The following is a 15069-nucleotide window of genomic DNA, read 5'->3' on the forward strand; positions in this document are numbered from 1 at the left end:
CACCACCTGTCACCCTCAGAATTAATTTGCTCTCCCCTGTCAATGACTCACAGCTCCTGCTTATGAAGAAAGCAGCACCTGCAGGCCAGGGGCCCTGTCCTGTCAGAGGGAGGGCTGCGGGGTACCTAGGTGGGTTCTTGGGGTCGGTGAGCCTAGGCTCTGAGTCCCAAGGGGGTGCCGAGGGTGACCAGACCCCAGGTGGTTCACTTGGAGACTTGCCAAGTGACCTTAACATATTTTCTCCCTCTTATGGCCTTTGGCTCCTGGTCTGACGATGAGAAAGCCAGAGTGCTTGGCTTCAGCTCAGAGCTCCCACGTTCCTCTTCTTGCCCCCTCTCCTTTACCAGCTATATTAAGGGTGTTCGGGGGGGAGGGGGTGGCTGCAATCCAGGAGGGGTAGGAGGGTCAGAGGAGGCTGAAACAGCCAGACCACACAGGTGCCTGTGTCTGCAACCAGTTCTTGGACCCGAGAGGAGGGGGCGGGGAGGAAGTACAGTACGGGGGAAGGGCAGAAGGACCTAAGAAGAGAGCTTGGCGTGTGCCACCCACCAGCCTCCAATACAGTAGGGCCCGGTTTACAGTTAGGAAATGGAGGCAGAGGCTGACAGCTGCCCAAGGTCACAGGGTCATAGGGCCAAGGCTTCACTCCTGGTGCTGTGTGCCCAGTCCGTGCAGGGATCCCAGGGGCTGGTGCCTGGCAGGGTGCCACAGGGCTGCTCCCAGAAGGACGCCCTTCTATCTCTGTCCTGTCAATTTCACCTCCAAAGTGATGTTCACTTCTGAGCCGACTTTCCCTCCATCCCCAGAGCCACTGCCCCAGTCCAAGGCACTGGCTCTCTGACTCTGGTTTCCCATCAACCCATCTGTGACTCCCAATTGCCTCCATGGTCAAGTCCACCCTGCTGAGTGGAGCCGGCCAGGCTTTCTGTGGCTACAGCCCTGTCTCTCCGCATGAGCTCACTCCACTCTTGTCTCCAAGGGTGACTTAACATGACCCCAAGGAAGATGTCCGTGCCTGGGTACGAGCTGCTGATTAGCCGCTGCCTCAAGTGCAAGCCGGGAGTCTGGGGTTCTAGCCCTGGCTCCACCTGGAACTGGCTTATGAACCCTCTGCACTGCCTTGTCCAGGCCTCAGTTTCTCCACCTGCAGGATGGGTGGGAGGTATAGGTGAGGAACTCTCTGCCCCTGGGGTGCTGGGGGTGATGCTCCTTGGACATGAAGCCAGGTCTGGAGGACTCGCCCTTCTCAGGTGCCCCCAGTCCCAGAAAGTGAGGGACACACCCATATAATCAGTGGTGCCTGGGAGCCCAGAATTGTACCTAATCATTAGGCACTAATTAATTCATTTACTGGTGAGGCATTGCTAGGACTTCCAGACCTTCTCCTTAAGGCCCTCCCTCCTGCTACATCTGGTCTTCAAAGGGATGGGAAGGTTTTCCAAAAATATCCATTTTCCCGAGACTCTCCGGGAGGACTGCTCAGCTCAGCAATTAAAGACAAGGAGGTCGCATCCTCCCTGGCAACGATTTGTTGTGGGGTGGGGGTGGGGGGAGGGGGGCTGCTTTTCTTTCCGGATCACCCACCTCCTTCCTTCCCACCGAAGCCTGCTCCCTCCGGATGACCAGGCCTCGGAGGGGCGCCAGGCTCCCGCCCCACCTGGGGGACACGAAAGGGGAGCTTGAGCCAAGGGGGCATCTCCTGCAGCCTCTACCAGTACCCCCTTTGATAGGGAAACTGTAACCTGTCCCGAATCTTAGATAAGGTTATATAAGAAAGAGTTCAAAGTCAATAATAATGAAAATAATAGAGCACGCCGCAGGCCAGGTAGAGCGCCAAGCACTCTGCACATGTGAACTAAATATGCCCACTCAGCCTCTGAGGCAGGAGATGTTGCGAAGCTTATTCTTATCTTGCGGATAAGGAAGCTAAGAGGTTGTGTGACTTGCCCAGGGTCACATGGTTAGGAAGGAGTGGTGCCAGGATTTGAACTAGGGATGCCTGAGCTGAGGGCCACGCTCTTCACCCTACTTCATGCTCCCTTTCTTAAAGCAAGACCATCCCCCTCTTCCTACCCCACCCCCGCCATGCCTCTTCCAACAAGATCCCTGCCCAAAGCCCCTTTCTTTGCAGACATTCCAGAGTGGCCTTGGGTCCCAGGCACGTCCTATCCACGGCAGACACAGTGGATTCCCCTGGTTCCTTGCCTCCTCCCAGACCTTCCTGAAATCCCAGTCACTAAGCCCTCGGCCCTCTGATAGCTTATCCCTCATTTAGCAATTAGGAGAGAATCAGCAGCTCCTCTGCCAACTCTGCCCAAGGGCTCAACTCTGCTGGGAAGGGAAGCTGCGCAGAACTTTAAAAATGCATTTAGCCTCATGTTCCCACTGGCACGCTGTGGCCTGAGCAGTCTTTCAGCAGTGCAGCCAGGAGTACGTTAGAGAGGCCGTGACCCTGTGGTCCTCGGGGTCAGACCATGGCTCCATCTTTCCCAGAGGCAGCAGCATCTGCCCCCCACCACCCACCACGCCATCATCTCCCTCTTGTCCTGCTGTTGCCAGCCGAGAGGCAGGTCTGGGCTGGAGTGCCTGCTGGGGGATCAGCTGCCCAAGCCCTTCCCTTTACAGACGACAAGAGGGCCTAGCGGCTCGGGAGGCTGGCTGGCTGAGCTCACTCTTGTGCCCCAACAGCCCTGAGCCGGGCCTAGGGCGTCCCACTCTGTCTCCCGTGTGGTGCTCTGCCCCTGCCGGGCTCCGGGCTCAGAGACTGGGACTCAGGCAGCTTCCCCAGCCGTCCTGGAGCTCTGCCTGGGTGGGGAGGTGGCGTGAGGGTCAGTGTGAGCCTTGGAAGGGCCTGCAGCAGGACTGGTTCAAGGTTGATTGCTCTTCTAGCCCATGCTGCCTGGGCTCGGGGCCAGAGTTCACTCTAGGAAACATATTTAAAGCCACCAATGCCAGGGTAAGGGAGGGCGACCTCCATCCTCAAAGGAGAAAAGACTCAAGATTTGGATCTTCCTTGGCCCCTTCCCTACTGGATTTTAGGGCGCTGGTGCCTGCCAGGACACCCCAAGATGTCTGAGGTGGGTGCGGGGGTGCAGGCAGGAGGGAGAGTAGAAGGAACCCATTGTACAGCTCCAGCCACCAAGAGCCATGAAGCCAGGCCTAATCTCAGATCGCAGGGCTCCTCCCCATCTCCTTAGAAGGTGACAGGTTCCGGGCCCCAGTCCAGTCTGGTGGCTGCACGGGCCCCCATGCCTCCCTGGGCCGTCCTCCTGTCTTTTTCCCCAAACGCCCTGTGCCAGGCTGGGAGCTGGTTGTAGTGGATCTCGTGAGACCCACCCCCGGGACATCCCCCAGCCCACTCTTGCGGCCTCCACCGTGGATGCGCCCACCACATCACCCTCCAATGTAAATCCTGCTGTTAGAGAAATGCCACCAGGACCTTCCCCAACACCTGCCCTGTGAGCCCCACCCCATGGGAAACACTGCCACGTGAGGACCCCCCCCATAGGAAACCTCTCCATGGGTAGTCCCCGTAGAAAAGCGTCATTTCAGTGTGCCACCCAAGCTGTCACTGCGTACCCTTCCACCAAGAGCGTGCCCAGCCTTGTGAGGGAGAACTGACTCATCAGCTCTCACCATCCTTTTTGCTACCATGTGAGAAGCCAAGGCGGGACGTTTCCCCGAAGGGCACCCACCACGTGATCTGCGGCCACATAAGGCCTTGCAGGGAAACAGCCGCAGCTAGCTAGTCAAGCCTGCCCCTGGGCCCCTTCCCAGGAATGCGATCCTGGCAGCCTGGGAAGGCAGAGCCACAGCCCATGGGCAGCCCTTCTGGGGCCAGAGAGCAGAAAGAGGCAAGAAGTTGGGGTAGTAGGGAAGACCCTTTCCTCAGCTTCCACGCCAGTGTCCCTCACCCAGTAGGCAGGTCCCTGTGTTCACCCAGATGGATGGGTAGATGGACGGACTGATGGACAGACGGATGCCTGGGTTGCTCTTTGGGAGAGGAGCCCATGGGTGACTCTGACTCTCTCTCCTTCTTCCAGACAACGGCTACAGGGAGTGCCTGGCCAATGGCAGCTGGGCCGCCCGCGTGAACTACTCCGAGTGCCAGGAGATCCTCAGTGGGGAGGTGAGGCTGCCCATGTGGACGGTGGGTCAGGCCCCAGCTCAGGTCTGGGTCCGCTGCACAGGCGCCCGGCATCATGGCTGCTCGCAGCCATCCCCAAGGGCGTGTGAGCCAGGAGGGCATCAGCTGGCTCCGACACAGATCACCTGGGTCCTTGCTCCTTCCCTTCTTCCACCTGCATTCCCTGGGACCGACGTCCCTTCGCCGCACACCACCCACCTGCGCAGTACATCCGGGTCCCGCCAGGGGGCGCTGTGTGTCGGACTCCAAGACGGCGGCCGGGTGTGGTGGGAGGCGGGTTGCAGAGGGAAAAAGCCCTGGGAGAGCCTTTGAAATATTTAAATGTTTTTGAGAAGGTGGTGCTTACACATAATACAAAATTCAAAAGGTACAAATGGGAACACAGAGAAGGGTCCTTCCTGCCCTGCCCTGGCCACTGGGTTCCCGCCCCAGGGACCAGGCCCGTTTCCTGGGTGCTCTTCCAAACACCTTGTCTGCCTAGGAGAGTAGTTACATATACAGGTGTTCTTTTTTCTTTTTATCCAAATGTTGCTTGTTCTCCACACCGTCTGACACCTTGCTTTCTGCATATGATCATCCGTCTTGGAGATGGTTCCAGGTCGGTACCTAAAGAACATCTTCATTCTTTTTTACATTTTCATAATACCACATTGGGCAGACATGCCATCATTTATTTAACCAATCTTTATTCTCAGTCTGGTTATTACCAACGGCGCCGCAATGAATACTCTCTTAAGGGTGGTGTTTGGCAGGGACCCGAATGTATCTAGTGTTGCAGCTGCCGCCCCCACCCCGTCTCCTGTGCCCCCTCCCCTCCATCTCCACACATCCTTTCAGTGGGTGCTGAGGAAATGAGTGAGCAGAAGGCAGAGGAGAGACGGGAGGACACCCCAAGCTGTCTGAGGGCTCCGGGCATCTGGGTCTTGGAGGAAGGGGGCGGATCTACACCATCCTGAGAATTCCAGATCTAAACTGGAAAGGACCTTGGAGACCCTCTGTCCCCTCTTAACCTGCCTGGTAGGAAGAGCCACCCAGAGCGCTTGTTCAAAGACAGGCCCAGGACTATCTTCAACGCCCGTGAGTCAAACTCTGCAAGGAGGACCTGGGAATCTGGTTTTGTATTTGTTTTTTAAGATTTTATTTATTTATTTGACAGACAGAAATCACAAGTAGGCAGAGGGGGAAGCGGGCTCCCTGCTGCAGGGCTTGATCCCCAGACCCTGAGATCCTGACCTGAGCCGAAGGCAGAGGCTTTAACCACTGAACCACCCAGGAGCCCCGGGAGTCTGTTTTTTTTAACAAGAACCCCAGGGGACCTTCTGATGGGAGGGGTGAATAACTCTGACCGAGTGCAACCCATTCACCTTGCAGGTGGGGAGACTGAGGCCCGGAAAAGGGGAATCGTTCCCACAAGGTTACACAGCCAGAACGAGTCAGAGCCTGGAACCCGGGCCTTGGGGTCCAGGCTCGCCTCTGCCTCCCACCAGGTGCTCTGTGCGAGGTCAAGCTGATGGAGGAGGAACAGCTTTCCTCCCCTTGCACCCCACCCGGCCCTGGGTGCTTTCATGACCTCCTTCCCCAGGCTGTCTAGCTTCTTGTCACTGAGCCATCGGGACTCGGGGCTCTGCTGTCTCCTTCCTGAAGCTGCAGGCACAGGGTAGTTTAGCCTGGAAGAATGGCATGTGCTTTGGTGGGCTGTTTTGGGAGCGTGAGTTCCTAAGGATGCCGGAGAGAGGTTTGCTGGCATCTCCACTCACAGGCAGCTTCATGGTCCCCCGCAGGCCACGGTGTGTTGGCCCAGCCCCCCGCCCAGACCTGAGTAGGGGGCTAAGTACCCATACGGTGGGCCAGCCTGGGAAGTCCTAGGGTTGCATGTGAGGCATCCCCACCCCTGGGAGGGACTGGGGGAAGGAAGCGGGGTCAGGAAACAGTTGGGCCAGAAGGTCTGGGGCAGGGGTGGACAAGAAGACCACTTAGCCTGTGAGGAACTCCTTACCGGGCACACAGGAGATGGGGCTCATGTGCAGAAAGCGAGGGCAGTGCTGCAGACAACAACTTTTAGGCCACAGGTCACATGCCCACAGGGAGAGGGTGGTGGCTGGGGGGGGCATGGCCAAGGCGAGAAGTCTTCACACCCCCCCACAGCACCCCACCCTGTCCTGTGGGGACTGCAGAACCTGAGGCAATGATGTATCTCCAACTACAGGTCAGGTGGCCAGCCTCCTGGCTTAAAACAAATCATCGTCTTCCCCCAACCCCCACCCACCACCGGGGAGCAGTTGTCTGTCGCCTCCTGTAACAGGAGCAAAGCTTGAGAACCATCAGCTGCTCCCTGCCTTTCCCCTGCATTGGAGCCCCCTGAATGTCAGGGGAAGTTCACGGTTCACCCGAATCCCTCCTGCTCTCATTTAAGTTCCATCCTCCTAGCTGGCTGCCGGAGGACACCACCCTGAAGCTCCCGCTCCTTCGGCCATGACAGAGGTGTTGCCCTCTCTCTGCCAGCGGGGTGAGGGGGAGAAGGAGGAGGGGGGACGCCAGCGTCTTGGCAGTCCCCTCTTTGGCAGAGTAAGAGGAACAGCACAGGCTCAGCACTGGGTGGTTTGCTGGATGCTGGTTCCAGCACAGGAGCTGTGTGATCCCGCGCGGGTAATTTACCCCCACCAAGGCCCAGCTTCCCCATCTGTAACAGGGCCCAGAGCGACAGAGTCTGCCTCCAGGAGAGAGAGGGTCACATCTGCCTGTGTCTTGGTCTGGGGAGGGCACTCCATCCATCCGCCATCCCTCTGCCTCTCCCCTCCCCTGGGGTCAGGGGAGATTGTCGGGTACACCTGGGTGGGGGGTGGGTGCCATTGATGAGACCAGGTAACACGGGCACCGTAGTGTTCCTCTGTTTACCAACTTGGTGGGGGCTGCCACCCACCCCTTTCCCGGGCAGCCCCTGCCAGTCCACTTGCCTGGCACTCTGGGTAATCAATTAATTTAATTACTGAAAATGCCATTCCCTTCTGCCAGCCTCTAGCCTCCCCACTCTCAAGACCCCTCCCCACTCTCAAGGCTCCCGGATCTACTCTGGAGCTACTGAGAAGAGGAAGAGAAAAGTAGCCAATTAACGAAGCAGCCAGTTTGTCAGCTCAGGGCAGGCTAAGCCCTAATTAAGCACCAGGGCCCCCAGGGATCACAGATAATGGATTCATGAGGGCGCCCAGAGGCCAGGCCAGGGAGAAGACTGCCTACAGCCACCACCACCAGGGGACAAGCCCCCACCTGCAAAGCTTGACTTGTTGAAGACCCAACCCTGAGAATGGCACTGACCCCCACCCCAACCCAGTACCACCCTACACTGGCCCCCACTCTCCATATCAGCCCCCCCAGACACTGTCTCCCCTAACTGCAGTGACATCTACCCCCCACACCCAAGCCCAGACTCACCCCCACCTCTCCTGACACACCTGCTCTGCTTCCCTCCCCTACACCCTGCTGAACTGGGGAGCCCAGGCACATCGTGGGAGGGCACACACCTTGACGCATATGAAAGAGTTTCAGGGGTGTAGGCTTCTGGGCTGGGGTTCGCTGCTCACAGCGTGTTGTTTGGAGCAGAGTTTCTGAAACGCTTAAGAATCATTGGGGCTTCTGGCTAAAATGAAGATTCAGACTTAGGGTCTGGGGCGGGGCTTCAGATTCCCGCAAGCCCCCGGTGGGTGATGCTGGGGACCACACCTGGAGGAGGAAGTTGCTGGAGGGCCCACGGTGGGTGGGAGAGGTGGTAGCGAGTGCTCAGAGTCATCCTGCAAAGGCATCAGGATAGGTCTGACACAACCGCCACGTGGGACAAGGTGTGTCCTGCAGCGTCTGATCGAAATTGGCTGGGCACTAATTCCTTACTGGATCCTGGTCACTGAGAGTGCGACAGAGTGGCTCTGCCCAAGGGCCAACCTGTGACCCCTTCCTCACGGCACCAGCCGGTCTCCACGCCGAGCAGGAACAGTGCAGGTCAGGATCCCAGGGACTGGCTGTGTCCGTGTGTCCTTCAGCTGCCTCAGCTGCTTCTGCTGCTAACAGTGGCCGTCTCGCCGGGCATCGTAGGGTCTCTTGGAGTGTCGCTGGGTGGCTCCTAGGATCTTGCTGGCTCTTCTCTGTGGCTGCCATCGACCCCATCTCAGGCTATTGCTGACCAGCTCCAAGGGTGTCGGCTGTCTCTTGAGTGTGGCTGGCCGTCTCCTGGGGTGGCCCTGCTGTGTCCCGGGCAGTCTGCCGTCTGCCGTCTCTCAGACTGCACCAGGCTGATGTGGCAGGCAAGGGAGGCACGCAGAGGCAGCCCCCTGAATGGATCAGGCCCATTCTCCCCTTTTGGCCTGGATGGAGAAAACCCCTCATCCTCCCCCACCCGCCTTGCAGCAGTCCTTGGGGATCCTGGGCGCTGGGCCGAGGGAGCACCTCTGTTTTCAGTCTCCGCTTGTCTCCCAGAAATGTGCCACAGTGTGGGACGGGGGCTGGGAAGGAGGGTGTCTAGCCGGCTGTGCAGACCTGGATTGCCATTGCTGGCCAGGCAGCTTGGGCCGATTATGCAGCCTCTTCAGCTGGAAAAACAGAGACAGAAGGACAGTCTCTGAGGGCCGTCATGAGAAAGAAAAGTGCGGACATGCAGTAGGTGCTTAATAGACCCACCTGGAATCTAATGACCCGGGCTCCGGGGTCGGGGGGGTGGGGAGCGGGGGTGACCGCACGCGGTGGTGAAGGGGTTCCCTGCACACCCGGCTGGCCGTGCCCACCTGGGCCAGCGAACAAGCTGGGGCGTCGAGCTGTTCTAGCTCCTCAGGAATTCTTACCACCCGGGGGCCTCGCAGCATAGATTTGCAGAAAATTTAATGAAAGGAAATTAGGTCCCAGCTCCAGACAGACCGGGTGTGCGTATCTTCCAGAGCCTTCGGGTTTGGCCTCTACTGGCAGGCACTCAGAGACCCTTCCCATCTGCACGGTGGCCATAGATAGCGTGTGAACCCCTTCCCCTCTGTCTCTCTCTCTCTCCTGCTTTTCTGTCTGCCTTTCTCTGTTGCCTGCCTCCGTGTACACCTCAGTGGGTCTCAACCCTTCAGAGCCCAAGTTGCTAATGTGATTTCCTGCCACGTTCCTGAAAGCCTCTTGCAGGAAAATCAGCGTCTTAGAACAGAGTTTCCTCGAGCCTTCTGGGCCTCAGAGCTTCCTCAGGGAGGACATGCCTTCAGAAGGGGTGTGGTGGGCGCTGGGAAGAGCAGGGGGAGGGAGGGCTTGGCCTCTTCTCAGAGGCCAGCTCGGTGACCCGCTGTGGAGGTCTGTCCTTCATGTTTGGGTGAGAGAGTTTGGGCCTCAGTTTCCTCATCTGGAAGAAGAGTGGGGCTGGACTCCAGCCTTAGGACCAGCTCTGACGTCCGTGGATTCTGACTGGAACTTCTGTGGAGGGCCACGTGCTCCTTGGTGTCCCTGAAAGTTTGAACAAAGCCTTCGTGAACTTGCCCTTTTCCCACCACTAGCCAGGGTCTGCGCATCCTCATGGCCTGGCCCCACTCCAGACCCTGAAAGGGTAAGGGGAGGAGGTGCTAACAGGGCGCCTCCCCCCGCCCTTGCAAAGCCAGCTGCTTTCAACAACCATTTCGCCTTCCTTCATGCACAGTTGTGGAGCCCACTGCGTGCCCGGTTCTGGCTCCCTGGGCCCTGCCCTCTCGGGACCTAGGAAAGGGTGAAGGGGGGTTTGCTGTCTGCCTAAAGCTGGGCACTGGGGACCACCGGTCCCCACTGTGGGGTGGAGGGCACCGTGGTAGCCTCAGCGCCTTGCCAGTCTGCCCGTGCCGGTGAAGAGGTGGTTCAGGCTGAGGGACCTCGAATGGCCGCCTGGTGTCTGGGCAGGACGGAGATGTGAGTGTGGGAGCTGCACGCACCGAGTGGGGCCCCCTGTGTGGTGTGCAGAGCCCAGGTAGCCAGCACTCGTCCAACAGCATGGAGCAGTGGGCAGAGTGTGGGATTCAGGGACAGACATACAGACAACAGTCTCACCTCGGACGGCCCCGCTCCCAGGGCCACGCTCAACACACAGCTGGGGCTCGGGCAGGGCAGTAACTCCTGGTATGGTCAACTCCATCTCGGCCACCCGAGGGGGCTGTCCTCATATGTCCCGTGGGTGCAGGGGTGCAGCTGTGTGGGAGTCTCACCCCTGTCCCTCTCTCCCACCCCAGAAGAAGAGCAAGGTACACTACCATGTTGCCGTCATCATCAACTACCTGGGCCACTGCATCTCGCTGGTGGCCCTCCTGGTGGCCTTTGTCCTCTTTCTGCGGCTTAGGTGAGAAAGACTCAGCGTTGGCCCCAGGCCTTGAGCTGGGTAGAGAAAGAAGATGCAAGGAACAGCTCTGGGTGAGGGGCTGCTGGCAAGGGGGGGCCCTGTCCTCTCACCTCAGTGGGAAGGGGTGACAGAAGAACAAGTCCCAGGTCCCTTGGAACCTCAGGCAGGGCCACTTCTGCTCCCCCCCGCCTCCCCGAACCCAGTCCTTGTCAGGGGCACAGGGGATGGCTGAAGCCCAGGCTTGCCTGTGCTACCCTGCCCGCGCCAGGATGCACCCATCTAGAAGGCTGGGAAGGTGGAGCCCTTTGGGTTCGAACCTGGCTGGGCCCAGAACTATTGCCAAGGCTTCAGCCGGCCGCACCAGGAAGAGGGGTGGGAGTCGGAGTCGATTGTCAGGCCTGCATGCTGGGAGGGAGGCATCCTGCTGGAAACTGTTTATTTTCTGACCCTGGAGCTACAGGAAAGGAGGGGTACTGTGGGAGGAGGGGCATCCCCAGCAAGCAAGAAGCCCCCATTTCCCAGAGCATCAGCTGTGTGGCAGGCCCTGCCGTCAGAGCTTTGGTCTGGGCGGGGCTCTGGTAGGAAAGGCCTCGGGAGAGCCCCTGCTGCCACGTCCCGCTGTGACTTAGCCAGTGAGCCCTGCCCTCAGTTTCCCCATCCACCCATCTGGGCTGGAGGGATGCTGGCAGCCTGTCCCTCACCCCCCCTCCCCTCCCTTGCTCACATCACCGACTCTGCCGCCCCCCTCCACCCCCAGGAGCATCCGATGCCTGAGGAACATCATCCACTGGAATTTGATCTCCGCCTTCATCCTGCGCAACGCCACGTGGTTTGTGGTCCAGCTCACCATGAGCCCCGAGGTCCACCAGAGCAACGTGGTGTGTCCTAGAGGGGCAGCCCCAGGGTCAGAGGAAGGGTCTGGTGGAAAATGGGCAGGGCGCAGGCCTTGAGGCTGGATGGTTCCCTGGGGGGCGGGATGCATCCTACGGAGAGAAGGCCCCAGGCCTAGGATGGGGTGCTGCTGCTGCCACCATCACCCCCCGCCCCCGTCTAAGTGTCATCTCTGCTTGGGGGGGTGCGGGGTGGCAGGGCTGGTGCAGGTTGGTGACCGCTGCCTACAACTACTTCCACGTGACCAACTTCTTCTGGATGTTCGGGGAGGGCTGCTACCTGCACACGGCCATCGTGCTAACCTACTCCACCGACCAGCTGCGCAAGTGGATGTTCATCTGCATCGGCTGGGGTGAGTCTGCCCCCCTCCCCCTTCTCCCTTCTCCCTTCCCCCCAGGCTGGGCTACCCCCCCCCCCACCCAGGACTTACACTCTGGCCAGCTGGTGAGGGCCTGCGAGCCCAGGGCCAGGTCCAGGGCGGGGGTCAGGGTGAACACCTGTGCCCCTCCTCGGGGGTGGCGTGCAGCAAGTTGGATGCATGACTACGAGCTCTACCCAGGAGAACCCCTGCCCACCTCAAGGCCCTGGACCACATGAGGTTCCTCCAGGCTTTGCGTGCTCCCAGATCCCACTGATGAGCCTTGTGACAGCCAGTCTCTCCCCAGGTGTGCCTTTCCCCATCATTGTGGCCTGGGCCATCGGGAAGCTGTACTATGACAACGAGAAGTAAGTCCCCTCCTCCCCTGAGCCCCGAGGTCGGGGCTCACATCCTAGCTCTGCCTGGCGCTCCCCAAGGACCTTAGGCCAAATCACCTTCCATGGCAGGCCGTGGTTTCTTCATCCATGTAGGGGAGGGTGCCGGGGGCTAGACTCGATCTGCGAGTTCCAGCAGTGCTGTGCTCCAGGTGGAGCTGGCTGAACAGCTGGATCCAGGCTCCTTGATCTGTCTTGGGATTTCACGAACAGCGTAAGGTCTACGGGCAGTGTCTGGAGTCACACGGCCCAGATTCTGAACCATGGACCCCTTCATTAAGTAGTTCTATGACCTTCAGCTAGCTACTGTGCTGTGCCTCAGTTTCTTCATCTATAAAATGGGCATCCTAGTAAAATTGGTTCCTGTAAAGGGTTTTTGTGGGGATGATAGAAGTCATATAATAGTAAGCCTTCAAAAGAGTGTCTGGCACATAGTAAAGGCCATAGAAATATTTTCTATAAATATTAAGCCTTGTTTAACAAAAGACTCCATGGATTTAATAGAAATGAATTCTGATGATCTCACAGAGTCCCCCCCCCCCCCGCCAAGCTCTGAAGTCCTGAGGTAACTTTGGTCTCGGGTATTCCCAATTGCCCCTGAAAATTAGATTTCTGCTGTAGTGGTTCTTAGCTTTGGCTCACGTTAGAATCACCCAGGACACTTAAAAAAGCACCAGCGTCCAGGCTTGACCTCCAAAGAAGGGGATGTAATTGGTCGGAGTGTGTCCTGGGTACGGGGATTTTTAGCTGCTAAGACTGAGAATCACTGAGAGAAAGGCAGAAAATGTGGGTTCATACCAGGAACCCACTGTCGATGTCAATTCCTTCCCACCCCCACAGAGGGGAGGGGGCCGCCACAACCTCACTAAGCTCGACAAGGAGCCTGGAAAATGATATTCATATTTACCAGGCTGATGCTTCCTGACTCTGACCTGGCTGGCTCTCTCTGCCTTTGGCACAGCTGACAGGGTAAGGGAAGGTGGCCAGCTGCCAGACACTCCTGGGGGCTTGAGGTCATGCTGGAGATGTTGGGTCCTGGCACAGGAGCATTGTAAACCGTGGGCAACTGTGCCTGTGCCTGCAGGTGTGCAAGCAAGTACAGGGGAGGCAGGAAGAACAGGTTTCAAAAAACTGCCCAGTGTGTTTTGGAGGAAAAAGGACCCTTGGCTTAAGAAAGTCTGTCTGAACGGCTCTGTAGCTCCATCTAGTGGTAACGTGCTGACACTGCAGCAGAAGGGATCCAGGTGTAAGACACTAGAAAGAACTGAACTAACTTACAGACCCTGGGGTTAACGATTCCACCTGGGGTCTAGCTTGTATTTGGCCTACATAGTGCTTTTTGAAACCTTGAATTCTTTTCAAAGAGGTTTCACATAAAAATCCATAAGCCAGTTTCTGGTTTATGGAAGCATCATGAGATCTAGGTATTATAGGTCTGCATCCCCTGAGGGCCATCATCTCCGCACAAGGACATGGGACTTCCCCTGTGCCTCACCTCCACCCACTCCCCAGATCCCCCAAGAGATTGCTGGAGGGAAACTCAAGAAAACGAAAAGCAGTTCTGCCTCTTGAACAGGTGAAACCTATGGAATCTCTGCCTGGGGTTCCTTCGGGCTGCAATTTAAGGGATTCTGAGATCACTGGCTGCTGGGGACTCGCTGCATGACAGTCATCACATGACAGGTGCCTGTGTGAGAGGCACCATGAGAGGGCTCGTGCCAGAGCCCCAGTAGGGCCTCAGGGGAGCAGTGATGTGCTGAACCCTTGCCTGTCCCACTCAGTGGTCATTTCCACCAACCCCCCTCCCTGCCACATTGCCTGCTTCCAGCTTTCATCTCCTAATAGAGGGTGCCGTCTGCCCATTTTGCAGATGGAATAACTGAGGCATTGTGGTGGGATTCTGACCTTCTCCCAGGGTTGGAATCGAGGCACCCAGATCCTGACTTCCAGCCCTAGTCCTGTCCTGACCAAGCACTGCCCTTCCCCATGCTGCTGCCCTGGGCCCAGATGACCTTCTCCCTTACCATCCCTCTGTGGCTTTCTAGGTGCTGGTTTGGCAAAAGGCCAGGGGTGTACACTGACTACATCTACCAGGGCCCCATGATCTTGGTCCTGCTGGTAAGACCCTGGGTGGAGGGGGGCAGGCAGGAGAGGGGGACAAGCAGTGCCTACTGTGGACGGACAGGGTCCCCATGCAGACCAGACTTGATCAAGACCCTGAGACCCCGCCCTGTCCACCCCGCCTGCCTCCAGCATCTTGTCCACACACACATGCCTATACCATCCCACTGTGTGCTCCAATTACAGATCAATTTTATCTTCCTTTTCAACATCGTCCGCATTCTCATGACCAAACTCCGGGCGTCCACCACGTCTGAGACCATTCAGTACAGGTAACCTGGCCCGCCTCCCTCCCCTAACCGTGGGGGCTCCAGAGATCCCAGCCTCGGACCCAGGTCTCCCCGCGCAGCCCCTCCTGAAAACCCCAGCTCCCCATCTCAGACCCTGGAGACCTGGCACTCCACCCCCAGGTCCAGCCCTCTTCCTCCCTCCTGGGGTGGGTTGTGACTCTGGGCCTCCGCACCCCCCCCCCACCTCAGGAAGGCTGTGAAGGCCACTCTGGTGCTCCTTCCCCTCCTGGGCATCACGTACATGCTGTTCTTCGTGAACCCCGGGGAGGACGAGGTCTCCCGGGTCGTCTTCATCTACTTCAACTCCTTCCTGGAATCCTTCCAGGTATCACCCCTCACCCCTCACTCTGGCTCTGGCTGTCCCCCGCACCCCCCCCTTGGGTGGGGATTCTTCCAGGCAGGGGCCCGGAGGGGCAGGAGGCTGTGGAGAGGAAGGGGGTGGCCCGGAGGCTAGGTGGGGCCACACCTGACCCCGTCCCTTGACCCACCTTCTCGGTCCACTCCAGGGCTTCTTTGTGTCTGTATTCTACTGTTTCCTCAACAGTGAGGTAAGG

At 58.3% G+C, this 15069-nt stretch overlaps 1 protein-coding gene across 1 annotated transcript in view; it reads left to right on the forward strand.

Annotated features, from left to right (window-relative positions):
• The window catches only part of CRHR1 (corticotropin releasing hormone receptor 1), a 50527-nt gene that overhangs the window by 29138 nt on the left and 6320 nt on the right, over positions 1–15069 (forward strand). The window contains exons 4-12 of the mRNA XM_045080828.1: positions 4044–4129; positions 10354–10460; positions 11218–11338; positions 11550–11703; positions 12017–12077; positions 14150–14222; positions 14412–14497; positions 14705–14840; positions 15022–15063. Coding sequence (XP_044936763.1) covers positions 4044–4129; positions 10354–10460; positions 11218–11338; positions 11550–11703; positions 12017–12077; positions 14150–14222; positions 14412–14497; positions 14705–14840; positions 15022–15063 — 866 coding nt within the window. The remainder of the gene's footprint in view (positions 1–4043; positions 4130–10353; positions 10461–11217; positions 11339–11549; positions 11704–12016; positions 12078–14149; positions 14223–14411; positions 14498–14704; positions 14841–15021; positions 15064–15069) is intronic.

The sequence above is a fragment of the Mustela putorius genome, unplaced genomic scaffold (genome assembly GCF_011764305.1).
Source record: "Mustela putorius furo isolate JIRA1106 unplaced genomic scaffold, ASM1176430v1.1 tig00000487_pilon_pilon_pilon, whole genome shotgun sequence".
In the NCBI taxonomy this organism is placed as follows: domain Eukaryota; kingdom Metazoa; phylum Chordata; class Mammalia; order Carnivora; family Mustelidae; genus Mustela; species Mustela putorius.